General features: G+C 40.6%; 1 protein-coding gene across 1 annotated transcript in view; it reads left to right on the plus strand.

Moving 5' to 3' along the window:
- rbfox3a (RNA binding fox-1 homolog 3a) overlaps positions 1–24,490 on the plus strand; it is a 290,125-nt gene that overhangs the window by 191,265 nt on the left and 74,370 nt on the right. The window contains exons 4-7 of the mRNA XM_084740224.1: positions 3,102–3,155; positions 11,859–11,951; positions 14,729–14,789; positions 18,449–18,502. Coding sequence (XP_084596350.1) covers positions 3,102–3,155; positions 11,859–11,951; positions 14,729–14,789; positions 18,449–18,502 — 262 coding nt within the window. The remainder of the gene's footprint in view (positions 1–3,101; positions 3,156–11,858; positions 11,952–14,728; positions 14,790–18,448; positions 18,503–24,490) is intronic.

Raw genomic sequence — 24,490 nt, forward strand, 5'->3', positions numbered from 1 at the left:
TTATTGTCCCTTTTTTTTTGCTTTAAATTGTACAGCTGATTCACATCTTTTAATCTATTGTTGTTGTATTTTGTTTCTGTACAGCACTTTGGTCCACTGTGGTTGTTTTAAAATGCTTTACAAATAAAGTTGGATTGGACTGGATTGGATACACACTGTGGTACTGTAGGTGGCTGCATGCACCTTTAATGCTTGTTTGCTGTCAGCCTGTAAAACAAAAGAAGAGGGAGACTCCCTTACAGTCAAGATGGTGGCAAAGATAACAAAAACTGGAATTTATTCATTGTGTATGTTCCCTAACTTAAAGGCATAATATGCAACATTTTACTGAAAAAAAAAATGTAGACTCATATAAACATTGTCCTTTTGACGTGTGTGGCTGTATCTGCAGAGACCCTGGATTTCCTTATTTTCTCATTATTCTGCTGACTGGGACACTTTACCCAAAACAAAACATCAGTATTTGACATCCTGGCAATGAGACTCAACCACCAGCTCTCTCTCTGGTGTGTTTATGAACAGCTCAGACAAATTCTGCTGATTCTACCTCATGACCTACTTATAACATCACCTACGACATTTTTAAACAAGTAATTGGTAATTGCATCAGAATACATTGTGTATTAAGTAACTAAAGCTGTTCGGTCCCATACGCACACTATACGGAAGTTGCATAGGACCCCACAAGGTACGCAAGGGCCCCACCTCCCCCTCATGTCAAAGCCGGTGTCAGTGTTTACAACTTTGATGAGAGAATGAAGCAGAACTAAAGAGAAAATAACATCTAGAGAGTGAATGTGGTGAACAGTAATCAGGTAAACTTGTGTTCCTCCTCTCCTAGTTTGATATCATTCATTCACAATAAGTTGATACTCCTCCCTCTGTCTGTCTGATGTTAGCTGAGCTGCAGTGTGTCTGTCTTACAGACACATCCAGGGCTGCTCTATGACTTTGTGTCTAACAGAAAAGAGAATGAAATACAACTGCTTATCACGTTTGATGAGCGCCAACATGCAGTGGCGTTTATAAAAAAGATAACTGCATCGCACGTGTTCATATATGCATGCACTCTTTCCTGCAGCAGCCTCTGAGGAGACCAGTCTGTCTGTCTGTCTGTCTGTCTGTCTGTCCAGACAATATATGGACATGATGTTACTCCTCTGAGGTGACCAGGAGTGTAAAAAGTATTCAGATCCTTTTACTGAAGAAAAAGCACTCATATCACACTGTAATAATACTTCACTACAAGTGAAAGTCCTGCATTCACAAAACGTTACTGAAGTAAAAGTCTGGAAATATTATCAGATAAATGTACTTAAAGTAAAAGTATTCATGTTGCAGTAAAATGTTCCTGTCAGTGTTATTATGTCTGATGTTTCTGGATTAATATTATTGATTTAATGTTACTGCTGTTTATTGTTGTAGATGTTTAAGGTTGAGTCCATTGTAACTACTTTATAGGCCACTGTTGGCTGGTTTATAAGACCATCTAATGTCTGTATCATCCCTGTCTTGTGAAAACCAGGTAAAAAGTCAGAAAACAGCCTTTTTTCAGCTTTATGGATTAAAAAGTGCAGTATTTGCCTCTGGGATGTAGTGTAGAAACATAAAGGTGGATCAAATGGAACTCAAATAAAGTACAAAATAAGCACAATACTTAATCTAAATCTGGACTGACTGATGATTGATTAAATATTGAATTTAAAATCAATTAACTGACTAATTACCAGGCATCAGACCAAAGCTCAGTGTTATGTTTTATGCATTCTGTTTTTTTTATTTATGTTAATGTCAATATTCACTTTTCTTAAGATTCTACCCAAAATATTCTGTTCATTAAATATTGTTTTTTTTGTACCTCATTCTGTTCTGTATAGATCTACTTATTCTTTGACTGACAGATGGAGCAAACTGATTTAAGGGAAGGAGGACTGTAGTAGAAGCACTGGGCTGTCAGGTGTGACCTCTCCAGTCAGTTAGGAGGGTCCCTTAGCAGAATTTTGCTTGGAGGTCAGGGCCAGCTGTCAGAGTAGCCCTACCTGCCCTGTAAATGTGCACAAAAATATTAGGCTGATAGGTCCAGTAGTATGCACAAGGAGCTGCCAACAAAACAGAACACACTCACATACATGACCAAACGTATGATCCCCTCCAAGCTTACACCTAGCAGAGATAAGATTTCTGAGAGGAACACTGGAAACATCTGATAGAAAGAAAAGAATTGCACTGTAGATGTTCTTATGAAGTAACTGTGGTGTCAGATGAAGACCATGCTGACTGGCTCTGTGTGATAAGAGGACTATAAATCTGCCTGATGTAGCCTACTGTACTGCATCTACTGAGACAACCACACATTCACCACCAACATCAATGTGCTGGAAGGTGTGGCTACCAGCACCAAGTCCAGCTTTACAGTAATTAGCCAAGTAACCATGAACTGCTCATGCATATATGATTAGAAGAGAACCTATGGGCAGCACATGCAGTGTTTGACTAGTGAGGGGGGCCTTTGGCAGCTAATTACTCTGATGGTCTGCATCATGAGCAGATAAACAAGTGTGGTTTATCATTAGCCTTGATGGCCTACCCCCCAACCCCCATCCTCCTCTCCCTTCTCCAAATGCAAGCCATTTCCTGGTTTAACTGAGAGGGCCTCTGCCTCTACTAAAAATGCTCAATTTTTGAGAGGGGAGAGAAAAAGCAGGATGATGGGCATCATTAAGATCAGCGGTGTGTGCTGAGGCATTGCGATGCTATAGCGTCCGCATCCACCACCCTAATGTTCATTAACACTGCACAGCCCTAGTTCCCAATACACACACACACACACACACACCTCTTTATTACCACGACAGAGCAAACACCGCATTAAACAGAATTAAGAGTAAATGGATATTTTATTAATCTCATTGTCAGAGCATTGACTGCTTGACCTTTTTAGTGATGGGGGTGTTCAAGAATGGAACTGTGTGTTTTTGTAAGTTTGGGTTTATTTTAGAGAGTGAGAGAAAAGTGCAGGTCTCCATGTCCTAATTATTTCCTCCCCCTTCCTCCTTCTCTCTTCATCCCCTGCCCTCCTTCTCTGTCCCTGTCTTCCACAGCAATTTGGCAAGATTTTAGACGTGGAGATTATTTTTAATGAGCGAGGCTCCAAGGTAAGTGCACTGTAACATACATTCATGAACATTCTTTCACACACATGATTTTCCAGCCGACTGTATTTGTCCCTTGGCCTCCTTTTTCTCTTGCAGTCCTCCACTCTTCTCACTGTCCTCACAGCTCTCTTTTCCTTCTGTCTAATAGTAATTACAGACCTATCAGTGACACTTGCCTGCAGGCAGCTTTTACACCTTACTGGCCTGCCATACATTGTGACTGACAATAAATCGCTCCCACTTATCTTAATGCTGACAATAGGATTCACACAGTCTGCAAACACACGCTGTCTCTCCTGGTTAGCTTTCCAACCTATAGAGCCAAGAAGTTAAAAAACTCTATGTGAATATACTCCACCCAGGTGGCTCCAGGAAGGAAGGAAATCTCAGAACACGCTGATAAGTTCAAACTAAAATATCAACAGTACTAGTGATTCACCGAGAGCTATTTCATGCAGGTTGTACATTTTCTGTTCTGGAGCCAATTGCACCAGCTGTTTGTAACATCATCTAGTTGTAATGAAAACTGATTAATATGGTTTAATAATTATGTTAAATGTTTTAGTATTGTGCTCTGTACCATCTTTAAATAAAAAACACAAAATATCTCTAGTTCCAAAAGCAATACCAGGAATATTAGCCCAATTAAAGTTGGTATATTTTGTTTGTGTTAATAAGCAAGTCATTGTTCAGATTTTCTCAAACGTTCATTCCAGTCTACAGTCATTTCTGACTCTACTTCCTAAATGTGTGGAACGATGGGTAAGGACAACTTAGTTGCAGAATTAGTCATGACTAAAACTGGACTACTGATCAGCTGCTTAAGGAATGTTTTCTTAAATGAAGAATTTGTCATTAAATTGACATATTTAATGAGGGCAGCTGTTTTAGTGATCGATGGCAGGAATCAGATTTTGAGCAAGGGAACATGATTTGGCCGTCACCTACTGTTTGACTAAATTGACAGGGAAGGTTACTATAATCTGATGGTGAAACTCTGGTTCAGCAGAATAAATGCTGTTGCTGATGCATGTGACTGTGCTTAGGGCGAGCCTTTTCGCTACTAGCAACCATAAGGGTTCATGATGCATGCTGTCTGCATTTGTTCTTATCAGACTAGTATAGTGGTTCTGTCCTGGGGTATTTCTAGTTTCCTCCCTACACTTTCTTTGCAGAGGGCCATACAGGTGAGCAGTGGTAGGTGGCTTAAAATTAAATACACTCCTCAAAAAATGAAGGAAACACTTAATCATCACAGTATAATACCAAGTCAGTTAAACTTCTGGGATATCAATCTGTCCATTTACAAAGCCTTGCAGTTTCTCCTGCTTTGGAACAAATGAAAGTGACAACAGGTGGACAGGAGAGGCAACAGCAAGACAACCCTTAAAAGGGAATAGTTTTTCAAGTAGTGGCCACAGGCCATTTCTCCTCCTTATCCTGACTGATTATTCTCTAGTTTTGCATTTTGCTAGTTCCCTTGTCACTACTTGTGGCATGAGGTGGTACCTGAAGCCTATTCAGGTTGCACAGGTAGTCCAGCTCCTCCAGGATGGGACATCCATTCGAGCCATTGCAAGAGGGTTGGCTGTGTCTCTCAATACAATCTCAAGAGCATGGAGGAGATGCCAGGAGGCAGGCAGCAGCAGTAGGGCTGATATCTGCTCCTTTGTGCCCTACAAAATGACCTCCAGCGGGCTACTCGTGTGCATGTTTCTGACCAAGCTGTCAGGAACAGACTCCATGAGTGTGGTATGAGGGCCCGACGTCCTCTAGTGGGACCTGTGCTCACAGCCCAGCACCTTGCAGCTCGACTGGCATTTGCCAGAAAACACCAGAATTGGAAGGTTCTGCACTGGCACCTTGTTGTCTTCACAGATGAGAGCAGGTTCACAATGAGCACATGTGACAGATGTGAAAGAGTCTGGAGAACTGGACTGGACTGTGGAGAACATTATGCTGCCTGTAACATCATCCAGCATGAGCAGTTTGGCACTGGATCAGTGATGTTCTGGGGTGGCATATCCTTGGAAGGTCACACAAACCTCCATGTGCTAGCCAACAGTACCCTGACTGCTGTAAGGTACTGAGATGAAATCCTCACACACATTGTCAGAGCTCATGCTGGTGCAGTGGGCCTTGGGTTCTTCCTGGTGCAGGACAATGCTGGGCCTCATGTGGCCAGAATGTGTAGGCAGCTCCTGGTTGATGAAGGCATTGATGCCTTTGATTGGCCTTCACATTCCCCAGACCACAGTCATACTGAGACCCTCTGGGATGTTATGAATTGATGCATCCAACGCTGCCAAGTATCACCACAGACCATCCAGGAGCATATTGATGCCCCGGTCCAGTCCATGCAGGCATATGCCCAAACATTGGCAGGAGTGCGTACAGGCAAAAGGGGGCCATACACACTACTGCGCCACATTACAAGTTGTTGTGATGAATTCAGGTAAGTTGGATCAACCCATGAATTCAATTTTTCACACATCCAGCCCTCAGTGGGTTAATGATTTTGGTTTCCATTGATTATTCTTACATCATTTTGTTCTTGACGAATTATACAATGAATATATCAATAAAGATTTTTAACTTGAATATTTAATTAATCAAGATCCATTTGTATTCCCTTAATGTTTTTGACATTTTGTATTCCCTTAATATTTTTTGGAGTGTATTGAACTACCTGCCCCAGAATATGTGCTGGAACCTAAAGAACACCATTTGATGCCATGGAGATGCTGTTCCCCATTTCCTCATGTCATTGTGTTACCCATGACAGTCTGCTATCCATTATTGCACCCAGTAGTTTAATCTCATCCACTTGTTATATAGGTATGGATTTGGTCTTTGAGATGTTTGGTGACAACCTACCAATCAACTTAGTAATCCATCCATCCATTTTCTGTAACCGCTTATTCCCGAAGGGTCATGGGGGGCTGGAGTCTATCCCAGCTTACATTGTGTGAGAGGCAGGGTTCACCCTGGACAAGTTGCCAGTTCATCGCAGGGCTGAGACATAGAGACAGACAACCACTCACACTCACATTCACACCTACGGGCAATTTAGAGTCACCAGTTAACCTAGCATGCATGTCTTTGGACTGTGGGAGGAAAGCGGAGAACCCGGAGAGAACCCTCATAGACACGGCGAGAACATGCAAACTCCACACAGAAAAACCTTGCTGTGAGGCAGCAGTGCTAACCACTGCACCACCATGCCGCCCACTGACTTAGTAATAACTTGTGTAATTTAAAAAGTCATGTAGGTTGAATAATTAGATATTTCCCAATCACCCTGAACTACATAAATACGACTGAATTACTTTAGTCTTTTAACCCTAACCCATTCCCATCCCAACTCATCACCAGGTTTAGGAGGGTTACTTTAAAAATGTATTCCAGTAGTTTCTAATTACCTGTTAAAAATGTAGTCAGTAACGGAATTCAGGTATCACAGTATTAAAGTAATGTAACTCGAATACTTTCCGTTACTTTTGGATTACCTAAATATAATATATGGTACATTTATTTAGCTTGATATATTTTTACAGCTGCAACTAATGATTATTTTCATCATCAATTAATCAGTCAATGACATCAAAGTAGTTGCAGATTAATTTAATAGTCGATTAATAATTGAAAATGGTTGCAGCGCTAAGTGTTTCATGTTCATTATTAAGTTTGTCCAGAGTTGTGAAATTTCTCCCCAGTGAAGCTTTTTTCACTAGAGGCCATCATAATGAATTGGCAACTGTGTGTGCACTGTGCATGGTAGTATATACTAATTTATTTTAAATTGTAACTCTACTAATAATGCCCATTTTACTAAATGTATCTGTTACTGATTAAGTCTTTTTTTTATCTGTACTCCCCAAGCCTGCTCATGACATGCAGACTTTTTGTCATGTTCCTCTGTGTCTTATACTGAAGCACCAGGTACCATTATGCAGCTGTATCAGATGCAGAAAGCTTCTTTTAATACATGATAATTACATTACCATCCCTAAATTCTGTCACATCACTGAAGCGACTCTCAAGATGAAAGTCACATGATGCAAGTCACATGAGGCACATAACGTTTATGTACCTCCCTGTGTTTGTCTGAGTCGTCTATCCATCTCACGGAAGACTTTCTTGCTCTTAAACTATGTCGAAAGACCAGTATGTCTCAGTCAAATTCAGCTACTAAAGGGTGCTTTGTATGTCTGTGTGAGTTGCCAAGTGATGAAACATCGGTATTTGACAACTTGGGAATGAGAACAGGCTGAATAGATGGATAGGACTGCATTGCACTGTCACCTTAAAGCAAGGGGGTCCTGGGTTCAAATCCTGGCTGGAGCAGGTCCTTTTCTGTGTAAAGTTTGCATGTTGTCCCCATGTTTGTATGGGTTTCCTCAGTGCTCTGGTTTCCCCCACCATCAAAGACGTGTGTTAGGTTAGTTTGATTCAGCATTACACAGAGAAGGATTTATAGTTACCAAGATAGCACTCAGCTTCTTGTCTTGTCTTACTGTTGTACCTTAACTTACCCACGGTTTCCCTCTGTAAGCACTGTTTCACTTTAAACTCTTCTTGTTTACATTCAGTGCTTGTCTGGCTGGGACACTAATTATTTACACATGATAAAGAAAAGAAAGCAGATGATTTGCATTAGGGTGAAAAGCAGTGAACGTACCCATACGTAGCAACAAAATGTCAGAAGGATTAATTTTGCTTCCGCTTCACACTTTAAAATACATTTTTTATCTGCTCCCCCTCTCAAGGGCAAGTCTATGTGTTATTTATGCCCAGCAGAAGGCAGTGAATCCTGTATATGCATACAAGATCACAGTGCCAGGTGCCATTCACACTTATTATCTGGCAAGGCAATTACAGAGCAACGACTGGCCCAGGATACATAAGCTAAAAGGACTGGCTGCTCGTCCAGCAGGCGTGTCTGCCAGGCATATCAAATGGAGTTCACTCTCTGCCTCCACCTTAACTCAACAATGACATAGTAGGCCAGGAGCAGTGAGAGCATGGACCACATGTGTAGTGAGCACTGTCTCTACAAGTCAAAGGAGAATAAGGGAGATACTGGATGAGAACCAGGTTATATAAATAATAGAACGGCCAGAGCATGACATGAGACCACTGGTAACTGGTACTCAGAAGGGCATTTTACATTGCATATCCTTATCCCTGGGCTAAGAGTTAACTCTGGGATAACTTTGTCACTTTTCACACGCACACTGTTAACCCAGGGTTAAGTTAGGCCTAGGGCTATATGATTCACACTGCCCTTCTTCTGGCTCTGGGTTAAAGCCTGTGTACACCCACCCCTGTGACCCCCCTGGCTGATTATCTTCTTCTTCTAATCATGTAGCCCTGTTTCACATTGGTAGATTGTAGCCCTGGGATTATCAATTATCTGGGGATAACCCTGCAAACTCAGGGCTAACTCTGCTCCAAAGCAAGGCCCTAGGTTAAAGCCAGATTTAGCCCACTTTGGAATGTGCCAGTGTGAAAGCTCTTTTAGCCTAGCCTAACAACTCCCTTCACCTGGGGCTAAATGCAGTGTGAAAAGCCCTAAAGAGTTCCAGGGGTCCTCTGTGCAACAAATCTCATAGCAATTTCAGCCAGTCAGTCTCCATTAGATGATGGGCAATGTGACCATAGATTGTTGGGAGGAGCTGGAATACCATGGCCCTAGGATTCAATCCTGAAATTTCTCATGGACAAAAACCTTAGAGAGAGACTTAAAAAAATCTTTTCCATTATCTTCCTTATTGTGGAGTGTCTAGTTTTATGTGCAAAGCTGGCAGTGACAAGACTGAAAAGGTGAGCCAAAGAATGGGAAGTTAACTGAGATTGCCATTAGTACTTCACACAAACAACTCACATTTACCTAAAGTCAGATTGTGATTATTAAATTTATCTGTCGTGAAGCAGCAGGGGATGTCACATGATTGAACATGACTGAACAGCAGTGTAGCATTATCTGTGATTACCTCCACTGTACCGCTGTGAGACTAGAGGCCCGTGTGCCTTTTGGAATAATCATCTTTCCATTAGAAATGCTTCCTTCCACTTTGGCCTTTCTTTTCTTTTCTTCCCAGCCAAGTCCCTAAAGCTAAACAAACCTCCAAAATGACTTACAAAAAGTCATTTTGACTCATTTTAGCATTTAGTTTGACAAATTCAGCCCAGAAGAATTTTACCATGTACAGTGTCAGCCCATTCTCACTCTCAACACATCAACTACAGCAGCTTGGTCAGCCCCCTGGTGTGAACTATGACTCTGGAGGCACCCCTCTGGTGGCATCAAGCTATCAGTCAGGTGACATAGTATAAAAAAACTGAAGGCCACACATGGGGAAGGTGGGGTGGATGGAAGGGTCAAACAAACACAGGACTTTTACCCAGGAGATAAGGGTTTGTGTCCCAAGTGAAACCAAAAGTCAGCATTAACTTCTTCCAAGTTATATAACATATATGCTCTTTTCAAGCTCCATCTCTTTTTTTTTTAATTTGCCAAGAGTAAGATGGGGCCATCCAGAGCCTCATAGTTTGAAGCGCCAGGCCACTTGACCAAGCTGCTGTATTTCACAAGGAGTGAGAACATGTTGATACTGTGCAAGGCTATAAAAGTAAGACAAAACAGATTTTCTTGATGTGTCCATAGGACTTGTGATTAAACATTTGCCCACGACTCTAATATTAATAACAGTCTCTTTGCAAGTTCATGAGGTGAGGACTCCTGATTTCACAGTAATTCAACAACACTGATCAGGTAGAATGGAACATTTAGCGTAAAGCCCTTCACAGCGGTGATCAATGATAGCAGTGAGGATTTTTCAGCTCTTACTCTCAGCCTGCTTTAAGCTCATTGACATAGATAGATGAGGCTTTGCAGTTTTAGGTTAGGAGGCATGTTTTAGCACATATGGTCTGTTTGAGTGAGCTGCCTCTCCAGGCGCAGTCTGTGATGCAGACAGGGTCTCATGAGCGAGCTGCATCCTGGGGCTCAGAGAGTCATGGCTGACTGATGCCGTGGAGATTGTAATTGTATGGCACTTATCTGCTCTCCCACAGGGCCTTTGCACACCAGCAAAACAACTGTATCCTACAGCAAGTGCACACACACACACACACACACACACACACACACACACACACACACACACACACACACACACACACACACACGCGCACTCACACAAGCACATCCCAAACTTCATTGTGTGTGTGGAGGCTTCCATTCCATCTGCTAATTCAATCAGGTCCAGTTGTTTCTTTAAAATGTATGTGCAGCAGAGTCTGAAGTGTGAGGATCAAAGAAATGCACACACACACACAAACATAGTGATGAGGCGGACCACAGCACAGCGGGGGCCATCACTGTAAATGAGAAAGTCTGTCCCTGATCGACCAGCTGAGTATGGGATTCTGAGTATAGGCACAGCCCTCCAAGGTGGGTTCATCCCTCACTGGTACTCATGCAGGAGCCTGAAGACTTTCAGTCTTCGCCCAGTGACTACCTCAGACCTCAGTCTCAACTTGTGTGTGAGTTGAGCTGAGACCAGACAGTCGGCTCCCAAAAATGGATTTTTCTTCAGCTAGTTAAAGGTAGCAGTGGAGCCCAGAGATTAAAGCAGTGGTTCCCACACTTTTTCCTTTTCTATCATTGAGTAAACTGACAACCCCTGACTAAGTGACATATTCTTTGTCTATTTTGTATTATATTCAATGCATAACAGTAACCATATAGAACAACTGATTAATTGTACAGTTAACCCAAAGAGTGAACACAATTACTGCAGGAAGTTTATGAGTATGTTTTCCTGAAATTCTTAGGAGTACTTTATACAATTCTCTATATTATGTTTTTTTATCTGAACAACCAAACATAGTTAATACACTTCTTTTTATACAAATTCAATGTTTTCCTTTCTTTCTTTTCTTGCTCACACTGGCTATTGAAGGTTTATATCTTCAATAATGTCTAAACTTTTAAAGTGGCAGTTTCATTTAGGTTTTTTTCCACAGAAATTGCTAAAATGCTGAGATATATGTAATATTCTTTAAAAAAGGTTCCTACACTCCTTGAAGACAAGATGAGTCTGTGGCCCTGAGTGGGTTCAGGACCCCTTGGTAAGAAATCAGTGGCCTAGAGTGCTGCACCTATACTCATAGATGCTGGCATTACGGTGTATAACAAACATTCATATAGGCGTAGGCCTTTCAGGCTTTTGCCAGTGAGATAAGGGTAAATCAGATCCACAGAGTCCATCCACACTCAAAAGCACAACCACACCCACTCATCAATAAGAGTCCATACCGAGGCAACAAATATCAATGGTACTACTTCAGAAAATATCAGATGAACATTCACATTATAGACAGTACCACTGAAAATCCATGTCCGGACATATACAATGTTTCGGCCAAGTTTTGTTAATAATCAGAGCTCTTGTCTGATTTGATGTCCTGTGTCAGCAGCTTTCCCAACTGTAACTCTGCTCTGTTCCTCATGTTTGTCTAGCCAGCCTGATGTCTCTCTGGCTTCTGCTTCTAGATCTAGACCTGCTCCTGACCTGCAGCTCTCTGCTTTGTGTCTTTTTCTTCTCTTCTTTTCCCATTTTGTTTTATCATTCCATTTCTGGACTTCCTCCCCCTGTCGTTTGATTTTCACCTCCCTCCTCCTGGCCACTGCAGGGCTTTGGGTTTGTAACATTTGAAACAAGTGCAGATGCTGACCGTGCACGGGAGAAACTAAATGGTACAATCGTAGAGGGACGCAAAATAGAGGTGCTTTCCTTTTTCCTGTGTCTTCTTACCCCTTGTTCCCCCCTCTTCTTTTACTCCCTGCTCCTCCTCCCTGAATCTCTCTTTCTTTTCTTTGCCTGCCTGACGTTTCCTGCAATACCCCTTCCCTTTCCTCTCTTCCTCCATCCATTTCCTCTCTCCCACCTGCCTGCTGCACCTTGAACGCTGCATGCCGAACCCTGATCCGTAAGTGTGTGTGACAAAGAGAAAGACAGACCTATTCAGCAGTGTGTATGTGTGTGTGTGTGTCACAGTGTTTTTTGATACAAATGGTGCATTCGTCATTTTTCATGATGGATTATCGTGTGTGTTTGTGTCTGTTGCCTGTGCATGAAATCAGAGCAGTTTTGAGTTAGAAACTCTCGTGTTAAAATTGAACTCTGCCAGTGTGCCTTACACCATGTTAAAACTTGCTGACCTGAAATCTTAGCACTTAGTGTCTCATTTTTTTGTCACCATCATCTTGCATGAAGATGAAAATGTCCCCATTTTTCTGCCTGCTCACTCTTATTTCCCGTTTCCATTTTTCCAGGTAACTCACTAGATTTCCACGAAGAGAGGAATCTTTAATTATGCTATTTTTACTGTATCATCTAATTTTTCCTTGACAACTGTTAACCTGAGAATCCAGTAAACGGCCATGCAGCAACCCTGTCTCTAGAAATTACATTTACCACTACTGTGTTTTCCTGTTACCATATTTAACCCAGACCACCATCTTTATTCATTTTTAAAGGGACAGTTTATCCCAGAATGAAAATCCAGTCATGATTTACTCACCTTCATGCTGAAAGAAGGTCAGTGTACACTGAACTAAAAAACTTAACCTGACCTTCAGTTAGCATGAGGGTGAGAAGATAATGACTGAATTTTATTTTTTGGGTGACCTATCCCTTTCAGGGCTTTGAGACAGAACCATAAAGAAACTGAATTATTTGTTGTTATTTTTGTTGCAAGATCAAATTCTGTTGAAAAACAAATGAAACATTGAACTAATAACATTTTCGCAACTTGGTAAATACATTGATTAACATTGTTTCCTCATTATGTTAATAGAAAATATCATCTGAACTGCATTATATTTCCTCCAAAAACTATTTACTGGTAAATTTGTAACATTTTAACCTCATGTCTAGACATTGCATGCAGGGTTAAAGGGATAATTTGGATTATTTGAAGTTGTTATATGAGCTACTTGTCCAGAGTTAGTGTGTTACCTACAGTAGATAGTGGTTGGCGCATCCCCAGTTTGGAGAAGCAGAAAGGAGTCCCAACATAAAAGCTAATAGAGGTGCAACGGATCAAAAAAACTCATGGTTTGGATCGTATATTAGGGTAAATTATTTTAAAAATGCACTTGTCTTTGATCTTTGTCTGTCTGTAATTATCACCATAGTTATATAATGTAATAATAATGATAATGGTAATGATAATGGTAATAATATTAAAAACTTCAAACTTATACAGTGCTGTACTATGTATATACTATACATATATTAGATCATTATACACTGTACAGTATAATACACAACTACGCTCTGTAGTCTGGCTCAATGTCCCGCCTACAGCACAGCACATCTGATTGGTTAGAAGTCATGATCAATCAGCAGACACACTGTGTCACAGACGAGACGAGACAGAGCTTCACCGGTGAGCAGAGAGGAGCTGTGTAGAAGTTAAGACAGCTGATATCACCAAAGTTTCAATGAACATCACAGTTTTATGATCTGTTTCTTTGGTGATATCATAGTTACATCAGTGAAAAAAGTTATGGTCCGGATTTCACTCAAGGCGATGTGACGGCTTTTAAATCAGAGATGCGCTGCACACAGCAGCATCTGTTCTGTCTTTTCACTGCAGCTCTGCATTGAGATTTCAGGCATTATAACTTATACAAAAGTAACAGTGACAGTTAAACTATGATGCTCACATGTAGCCCACGGCGATAGATGGTGATCCGTATGGGACACGGATCAACTGTGATCCGTTGCACCCCTAAAAGCTAAGCAATTTGGAAAGGGGTCAGAAGAAAAACTCATTTTAGACACTTAAAAAGTATCATTATCAATTTAAATATACACCATGTTTAGAATATTTTCATGACTACCTTACTGTCAGACAGCTTTTCCAATCAAAACGGCTGTGTCGTAAGCCAAATATTGCTCTCTTTTGTGAGAGAGAGATCTGATGGCAAGGTAAAGCAGTGAAAATAATCTATAATAAATAGAGCGTACACTTAAACTAATATAGATTTCAATTTTCTGCTAAATACCTGTAACTGTAAATCAAGCTGACTGGGAAAGTGGGACAGTCATGCACAGTGAATAATGAATGGTGAATAGTGAAGGAAATCCCTGCAATGTGCAGCAAAGTCCAGCTGTGTGTGTATCAGAGAAGACAGGACAAATTTAGGTTGTGCCACTGCCATTCTGGATTTTTCTGAGAAATGATATTGTAAAACCTCCACAACAAGTTTGGGTTCAAGCATTTCTTGGTTTTACAAATGTCTCTTCTTTCATCCAGGTTTTAAATGTTTGATTTTTCTCTGACTTTCTTTCCTCTGATGTTGCTTAATGTGTTTCAACATCAGACCTGTGACATGTGTGCATGTAGCCTCATTGCTGAAATGATAAAATATGAGCATGGCATGGAGAGTGGTTGTGACATGGAATATATACAGTATGCACAGTTTTGCTTTGTTTGTGTGTGTGTTTTTCATGTGTCTGTCCTCACACTAACCACTGTCTGTCTGCTGACAGGTCAACAATGCCACAGCCAGAGTAATGACAAACAAAAAGGTGGCGAACCCTTACACAAACGGTAAGACTACAGCCTTCTACCTTCTGTGTACATCTTCTAATTGCTACTCACTTTTCATTTCTGCCCATCACTCCATTTCACTGTCAGTTTCTGATCTGGCTGCATCACAGTACAACAGATCTCATAGTTATATTTATGAGAGGAAGTAAATCATTATGATCCATTTTTAGCCATTGAGCTTGTATTGTGAAGGGAATGGAAACCAAAGCTACAAATGGAAGCCAGGCAGCAGATTCTGCCTTCACACAAAAAGAGTTGTTCACATTTGATTATTGAAACCAATATTTGTCAAAGAGGCAGTCCATTTGGTTTGAAATATCATGCAAATAGCAAAGTGAAGTCTTTTCTTGTTGTGCAGGGAGAGGCGTTAAAAGGGTAAAAGGAAAAGGGCGGCAGAGAAAAAGGCAGATTGGAGATGGAGGCTGGATTTAAAGCAGGAGGAGGAGAATGTGGTGGATGGACGAGAGAGTGAATGGGTAAATGAATAGAGCCAATAAAAAAGAGCCAGGAGTCACTGGTAAAGAGAGAGAAAGAAGGACCTTTAGGGTGTGTTTCTCTCCTCCATCTCTCTCAGACACTCATTCATGTGGATGGAATGAAAGAGCAGAGGAAGAGAGAGGGAGTGAATGACGGAGATGGAGAAAAGTAAAAGAGCGAAAGAAGGGGAGGGGATGGATGAACAAGGGAAAGAATTAAATGGCCAGAACTGGTCAGCACCTCTCTTACACACACACACACACACACACACACACACACACACACACACACACACACACACACACACACCTCCATTCTGTTTGAGGGTGCAGAGAAAGAGAGAAAGAGAGAATGAGCCCTGAAGGGTTTTCCATTTGTCACTGTCATCAGGCCCCAAGCACAAACACACAACCCCCCCCCCCCACACACACACACACACACGCATGCATTTCCTCCCAATTCATCTCTCTTTCTCTTTCTCTCTCTCTCTCTCTCTCTCTCTCTCTCTCTTTCTCTCTCCCCATTCAGCCTGCTCTGTTGGCTTCAGCAGTGATCGAGCAGACTGTTGCCAAACACCAAAAATACAACTGAATAGAAATTGAAAAAGAACTACAGTAGCGTTGTAGTTAATGTTTCTAATGATTGCATGCTGAGAGTGCAGGGTAATAATATTAAAAAATTAATAATAGTAATAATAATGAGAGGAAGAAGAAGGCAGTGGTGGACAGTAATGAAGTACATTTACTTGAGTACTGTACTTAAGTACATTTTTTGAGTATCTGTACTTTACTTGAGTATTTGTTTCTTTGGAAACTTCTGACTTTCACTCCACTACATTTCAAAGACAAATATTGTACTTTTGACTTCACTACATTTCTAGGAAGGTTGTTCCTAGACATGTTCGACGAAGCACAGCTTTGAAGTCAGCTGTTGGTGTTTTTTCTTTTCTAAAATGCAATTGGTCACATGCTGTGTTCCTCACAAGAAGAAACCAATCACAGTAGCTCCTCTCAAATGGGACTGATGTAAAAGCAGAAATACGTCCAGGCGCACTCTGTAACAAGAACAAGCAAACTCTCCCTCTTTCATTCAAACAAAAAGCGGTAATGGTGACGGCAGGAGAAAGACAAAATGAAATCTGAAGATGTTATTATAATTATTAATTATTCCAGGTAGCTTTTAAAGTTGGATTGTTTTTATTGGGGTGAAAAATACCACATAATTCATGTATATATACTGCCCCTGAAGACAGAAAGAAATCTCAGTTATTTAACAGACTTGGAGAACTCCTTACAGTTGGCTACAATCTAATTTTATGATGTGATTTTAATACATTTACATCAGAAATTGATAACAGCTGTCCTTTTTGTTTTTGATTGTATTTCTATGCTGAAGTTTTTATAGGTGTTTCTACAGACTTTGTGTAGCAGAGTGGTTCTACAAGCAGGTCAGTGCATCATCAGGTGGTTTCAGAGAGTTACAAGCTTCTGTAAATGCATCATGAAAACAATACAGCATGTATTGATATTAGAAATTGTACTTTGTAATTTGTACTTCTGGATACTTAAGTGTTTTTAAAAACATGTACTTTTGAATACTTAAGTATTTTTAAAAGCAAGTACTCTAGTACTTTAACTCAAGTAAAATTTTGACTGAGCAACTTTCACTTGTAGTTGAGTAATATTTGACCAGGAGTATCTATACTTTGACTCAAGTACTGGGGTTGAGTACTTTGTCCACCACTGGAAGAAGGAGAACAAGAACAAGAAGAACAGGAAGAGTCCATCGTTGGTTCCAATTTTTTCAAGAATAAACAGCTGCACAGAAAAAAATGCACTAAGAGAGGAACACACAATATTTAAAGGTTCCATATTCATGAGTCAAGATTCACTGGGCCTCATGCATGAATGTTTTCTTATTTTTCTCTTATTTCTGTTCTTGCATGAAGCAATTAGGGGAAAATAAAAAAAATACATGGGATTCATGAAGTGTGTACTGACGGCCCAGTCTGTTCGTACCCGCCTCAGTGTGCTGATGAATCACATTTGATTATGGATGCACATGCCAGGAAATTTGAATTTAATGTATAAAAACACCCCAATAAATCCATATAAGGGCAGACTGAAGTGCCACGTGCAAACCACAAACCAACATGCCACTGACATTTGACGGGTAACATTAAACCAAGAAGGAAACGGAAAGAAAATGTCACCTAATGGGCAGCAAAAAGAAAAAAAAAAATTTAATAGACATGGCTGAGTGCATTGGAGCGTCATTGGAAATGATGAAATAAATGCAAGAAAGACAAAAATATTGATGAATGGCACAAAAGTTCTTAAAATAAATAAAAAAATACTGTAAGTAACTGTGACATAATAAATTAATGTTTTGTAAAACCTGTACTCAGTCATTATGGGTGGCAGAGACACCAGTTATGCACAGAATTTAATTTGACATTCACTGGAAATATCACATGTGCATATCAAACACTCCAACCAATAGTCTGGCCACAACATCCACACCTCAGTTACATGTCGGGACGTAACCATATCGAAATCAAAAACAGGTGCGATAACGGCATGTTAAAAAGACCACCACACAGTATTTATTGCAATATTAAAAAACAAAGAAAAATGACCACTTAAATAGAAATGTCTTTTATTACATAATACATCTGTTGTGAGTAGCATTTTTTGTTTGTATAATATGCATTTTTTTAAATTAATGTGCCTCTGCTTTCCTTCTTATATGTAAGTAACCAGTCATGACCCTAAGCATGTGACAAAATTGACATGAATTGTCTTTGGCAATGAGTGTATGTACAACTGCAAAATCAAAAGGAAAGCAGCAGTCAATTGCTGTACCTTTGTGAAATAAAATAACGATGAAATAAATAATTAACCATGTAATATCACAGTAGGTATCGTCGCAGTCCAGTATGGTATTACTGTGATATTTGATATATTGTTACATCCTTAGTAACATGTGAAATTATTTGTTTATGTGTGTGATTTTTTCAAAGAATATCTCATACTGGACACTGCTTTATCCAACATACATACAGTCTAATGCAGATGCTAACATTGATTGTGTGTGTGTGTGTGTGTGTGTGTGTGTGTGTGTGTGTGTGTGTGTGTGTGTGTGTGTGTGTGTGTGTGTGTGTGTGTGTGTCTCCTATGCAGGCTGGAAGCTGAATCCAGTGGTTGGAGCGGTATATGGTCCTGAATTTTATGCAGGTAAAGAATCACACAATTCAGAAAAGAAAACTGACTGAAGAACATATAGTGTACTGTGTGTGAGAGACAAATGTTAGCATCCAGCTTATGTATTGGATCAATCCAGAAACAGATTCCAGTGTTTCTGTATGTGCATTCCTGTCCGCACAGATTTATTTGTGTACACACTAGAGTGTGTGTGTGTGTGTGTGGATTGGTGTGGGTTAGTGTGCAGGTTGAAGTGGCAGCTTGGTTTCATTTGGTAGAAGTGCTGAGACTGTCCGCTCCCCTTAACTGCTCTCCTTTTTGCTCATTAGTCTGAAATCTGTTCATTCCCAGACAGCTTTACAGCGCTCCTCTAAATAACCACCCTGTCAGAGAGAGGCCATCCATCTCTTTTATTTCTTCCTCCGTCTTTCCTTGCTTTTCTGCCTCTGTCCCTCCATCCTGCCATCCATCCCTCCATCCACCAACTGAACCAGACAGAAGCTTCAGATGACCTCCTCCGAACCCTATATCACAGTTCCATGCTCCACTGGCTGTGAATCTATCCTGTGCCTGTGTGTGTGCATCTGTGTGTGTGTATGTCTACTTGTGTGCGTGTGTGTGCATGTGTATGTCTGCGCAGTGAACAGTGTATGTTTATGGTGAGCTACAAATACATATGTATATTCAGGAAATTATATCACATGTGTATAAAGGTGCATATAAAACAAAAACACCACCAATCCTCCTGAACTGGGGGACTGCAACATGAGTCCCACAAACCGAATGCTGCTCTTTAGCTGCTCTGCAGTGCCCCCTACTCCTAACCCCCATGGCTGTGGCAAAACAGATATATGGAAATGAATATATATTTTTTCATTTTCATTCATCACTGTTGTTACACTGTAAAGACAAAAAGTTGAGAAAACTCAAACTTTCAAGGCAACATACTGTAGTGGATTTTTGAGTTTTTTGAGCCCAACTCAAATTCTTAGGTTTTGAAAATGTTTTACTAGCAACTGATCTTTTGAGGGCTTTTACAGTGACTTCCAGTAACTGAGCAGGTGTATTTCTCCCTGGCTGGACACATCTGTAATAAGTGAACCAGCTCAGGTCGTCATATAGTAGATAAAAATATTAGAAAACACATACTCACACATAGTCTCACACATACTCAGTCTGGCTGGCTAATTTATAGGATGCTAATGTGTGGAGTGGTCTTAAACGCACCACTAAAGTTTGCCAAGCCTAAACGACACCATATGCCTCATTTTCTCCGAGCAGGCTGGAGGGATGGAAAGGAGGGAAAACTACACGACAGAATAAGGGAAATCAGGCATGCCTGTACTCTTTGTGTCCACAGCATTTTTCTTTTTGTTTATACCGTCTTCTGCTTCTTATGAATTTTTCTTGTGGCTCAGGTCTACTGGCTTTCATTCCCCCATTCATACACAGTGAATTTTACATCCACACCTCCACCCTGCATTTTGCTCCTCCTGCATTCCTCCAGGCATTCTCTCTCTTTCGTGTCATCTCCGTCAGCTTTCCACTCACCTCCACTGTATGAAAAATGAAAAATTCCCACCTGTAATTGAAAGTGTGTGGGATTGGGATTTCTTCTGGAATAATTATGAGTGCATTTAATCTAGTTTGGGGTGGGAGTAAAGCAGGATGTAAAGTGAGTTGTAAGGGCAATTAATCACCCTTTATCAGACGGCTTTCCCAGCACCCATCAGCTGAATCGGCCTCCATAAATCCTGCCAGCTGACAGTGCACTCCATCTCCATTGCCGGGCTCGGCTACAGGTTTATTGTGTGAAAATCCCATTCAGAAGAATGACGGATGACCTCCACATACATACACACCCATGCACATGCACTTATGAATTCCCATATTTAGATACATATGCAAGAATGTAAGCATAGTTGTGCAGTCCCTCTGGTACATTCACTCTCACACAGCTATATTCTCATGGACACACGCTTACAGATTCTATGAATTCTCAAATAAAGGCTGCAGCATAATATCCAGGTGTCATGTAATAGCAAGTTCATACAACTAATAGCATCTCCCAGTACAAGTTCATGATATAAATGTAGGGGGTCAGCCCCCACAAACCTAGGGTTTCCTGGACTCCTTCAAGGCCCACCTTTCAGCAAAGCAAAGTAATAGAAATGGCCAAATTTCTGTGAAATGAAGAGGACACATGTATTAATGCAACTTAACAAATAATTTTTTTTTGCTCCTGTGTACATGTGATCAGGATTCTAATGGATTTTTTTAAGCCAGCATGTTCATGACAGGCAAAGTATCAGTGTGGTAGCAGCATGGAAACATCATTACTTGTTGTAGTGTGTCCCTGTTCGCAATTTAATTGTGCCTGAAAAGTTGAGCCTGTCGTGGCCCGATGCCGACAAACTTCTGTCTGAAACCGACCTGAACTTGACCCTAATTAGCATATTTCAGCCCAAACCCAATTACAGCCCAAAATTTTTCTCAGCAAGCTCCCCTCTATATACCAAACAGTAGGAGTTTTCAGTGACAGGGACAATACATGCAGGAAATTGGAATTGGCAACGTCTAAACTGGGGAGAAAAATGAAAGTGAAATATGTGAGAAATAAGGCCTGACCCAACCCGAATCTGTCGGGTCCTGTTGGGTCCCGTCGGGTCCCGTTGGGCCCCATCTGGTTCGGGCACAGATCTCAAGCTCTAGTCCCTGTACTCAAGCTAAATAAAACTAAAGGCTAAGAAAAAGTGATACTATATTATTATTAATTCAAATTAGTGGCTCCTAGAACTTTAAGAGAGTTTTCACAACTGAGCATCAGATTTTTGGTTTGAAATAAGCATGCATGTTACAGTACATCACTAATGCATTATATTTGTACTATGAATGCATATTGCAAAATATAAATATGAAAATGTAATTGCTGTCTGGATTATGTTGGCAGCATTTTTTGATTTAGTGAAGTGCTGTGCTGCTTACCCTGTGGAGCCAGTCAGTGGTGGTGGTGGGCCAAAAAAGCACATGACTTTTATACTGCAGACAGGGGTTCGGCTGCGGTTAGGGAGAGACTGTGCATTCAATTAAATGTTAACTAAGTTAAACACTGTGTCTCATGCTTCAAGACACTGTCAGCTTTTTAAAACCAAAATCATAATCTCTTTCTAAACACAAGTTTAATGTTTTCATTGCTATGAGCAGATACTGTACAAAAACAAAATGCTCATAAAGTAAAAAAGAACCTAGCAAACCTAGAAATCAGAAATAAAGGCCAGTCTCTATGGCCTTTCTTTAATAAAGACCTGTCCTCAGGTCAGGTAAATAAGTGTTCTAGTACAAGACAGCTAGACATCTACATACACACACACACACACACACACACACATACAATACAATGAAGCTAGGTCTAAGGGGGATCAGACTTCCGCTAATGTTTTTTGATCAGACTTGCATAATAGCCTCAGTCTGTGTGGATGGTGTGTGCATCATAGACAGAGAAACAGGTCATGTGTACGTGTGTGTCTGTGTTTGAGTGACTGAGTAAAATAGGCTGCATGGGCATGAAGGACAATGAGGGAAATGTAATACTGATTGATTGACTGTGTCCTAGACTGAGTATATGCAAAGCAGGACAAATGCGTGTGTGTATGTGTGTGTGTGTGTGTGTGTGTGTGTGTGATGTGAGTTGGTTTATGCAGAGCTTGGCAGAGCAGCTCTCCAGAACACAACAAATAAGATTAAAATGCAAAATGAAGGCAGGGAAGTAACAAGGCAAGTGGCTCGGGCCTTTTTAACATATGCTGAAAAATTTGCAAGTTGGAAGGGCGACATTAGATCAACTCTGGGCTTTGTCATATTGGCGCACCATCATTGGTCCAAGGCCGGCTGAGATCACTGTCAGCTATCGACCCTGCCTTTTCTAACTGAATCAATCTGGGGTCTTCAAAAGGCAAGCAGTGATTTGTCATGGGCTTTTGACTGTAGCCATGGTCTTCAACATTTTCAACTTTATTTGTATTGTGGCTGTGACAAAAGATGAGACTTTGTTGATACCTGTGAGAAATTCACAAACAACACCATGCAGATGTGTATGAAATGAAGTGAAATTTAACACTATTTGAAAGCAAATGCACATGTTTTTGAGTGAAGATCCAGTTCCATCAACGGCATGGGGAAGAAAGAAAAGAAAATACACTGTTCACATTGTAGTTTTATAATTGTTTTATAAACAATCGTCAAATTAGTTTTAATGTCAGAATGCTAAAAATGAAAATGATGATATATATAGTATATTAATAATTAAATAGAATGTCTTCCTATAGAAAGACAAAGTTGCACTGACCAGTTTACCCTTCGCTAAGCCACTCCTATGAACCGAACTGTCCAATCATACATTAGCAACTGAAAGTAGGGTAGGTCGGTTAAGTTTTGCATTTCTACATATGGACACAGTTTTTATCAGAACAAATCACAGCATAGGAGTATTTTACAACAGCCAATCACAACATAGGGTGATTTTTACAATTTCCATTCACAGCACAGGAGGGTTTTACAACAACCAATCACAGCACAACTGTTTTTTCAACAGCCAATCACAGCCCAGGTGTTTCTTAACAACAGGCAATCACAGCAGAAGAGGATTTTCAAACAGCCAATCACAGCACAGGATGGTTTTACAACCACCAATCACAGCACTGGAGGATTTTACAACAGCCAATCACAACACAGGAGCACTTTACAACAGCCAATCACATCACTCAAAGGTTTTACAACAGCCAATCACAACACAGGAGCACTTTACAACAGCCAATCACATCACTCAAAGGTTTTACAACAGCCAATCACAACACAGGAGAGTTTTAAAACAGCCAACACAGGAGGGTTCTACAACAGGCAATCACAGCACAGGAGTTTTTACTGCAACCAATCACAGCACAAGAGGGTTCTACAACAGACAGTCACAACACAGGTACTTTTAGAAGTGCCAGTCACAGTGCCGCTGGTTTTTACAAATCATAGCACAGGAGAGTTTTGCAACAGCCAATCACAAAATAGGGGTGATTTACAACAGCCAAACACAGCTGCAGTGGTTTTAACAACAGCCAATAACAACACAGGGGGAATGTACGACAGCCAATCACAACTCAAGGAGATTACAATAGCCAGTCACATCATAGGAGGGCTTTACAACAGGCACTCACAGCACAGGAGGGTTTTACACAGCCAATCACAGCACATATGTTTTATTTTCAATCACAAGAAAAGTTTTCTTTTTCTCAACAGACAATCACAGCACAGCACAGGGGACTCTTATAACACACAATCACAAAACAGGGTTTTTTATAACAGCCAATCACAGCTCTGTCAATCACAAGGCTAAAAATGAAGATAGGAAGACAAAGGGTGCAAGAGCACCCACTCACAGTGTTACTTCATTTTACCCTTGAGGGTGACCAGCACCCATCTGAATTTGCCACCCTAGGCGACTGCCTATATGGTATATGTCTTTAGTTGGCCCTAAATCCATGGTCACCTTGAGGAACTTCTACTCTCCAGACCTCATATTTCAATTACTCCCAATTTCAATCTTAAGTCTGCCACCGTCCTCACTGTAAATGGAGTATATGCAGTGCGAGAAGGGAAAAGCTTGACAGGTGTAGCAATGGTAACTAAGGAGGGCGTGGCTTAGTGAAGGTTAAATTCTACAACAAATATGTAATTAATCAAATTAATCATATCTATCATATGAGATGGATCACGTCAATACCCTGTTTAGAATACAAGGCCAATAGTGGTTCCATTGATTCAAGTCAGAGTGGGAATGGAGCAGTAGAAGAAACGGATTTCTGTTTAGTTTTGGCATGAATTACAATACAGTATGTTCACGCATTATACTATCCAAATGCATCAGATATGGTGTTTATAATCCCTTCAGCTCCACATGACAGAGTGTGATCTGTATGGAAAACTTTCCTGAAATGCTTCGACTTTTATTGCAGCTCATTCTGTAACTCCAGC

Source organism: Lutjanus erythropterus, chromosome 17 (assembly GCF_056507025.1).
Source record: "Lutjanus erythropterus isolate fLutEry1 chromosome 17, fLutEry1.hap2, whole genome shotgun sequence".
NCBI classification, from domain to species: domain Eukaryota; kingdom Metazoa; phylum Chordata; class Actinopteri; order Lutjaniformes; family Lutjanidae; genus Lutjanus; species Lutjanus erythropterus.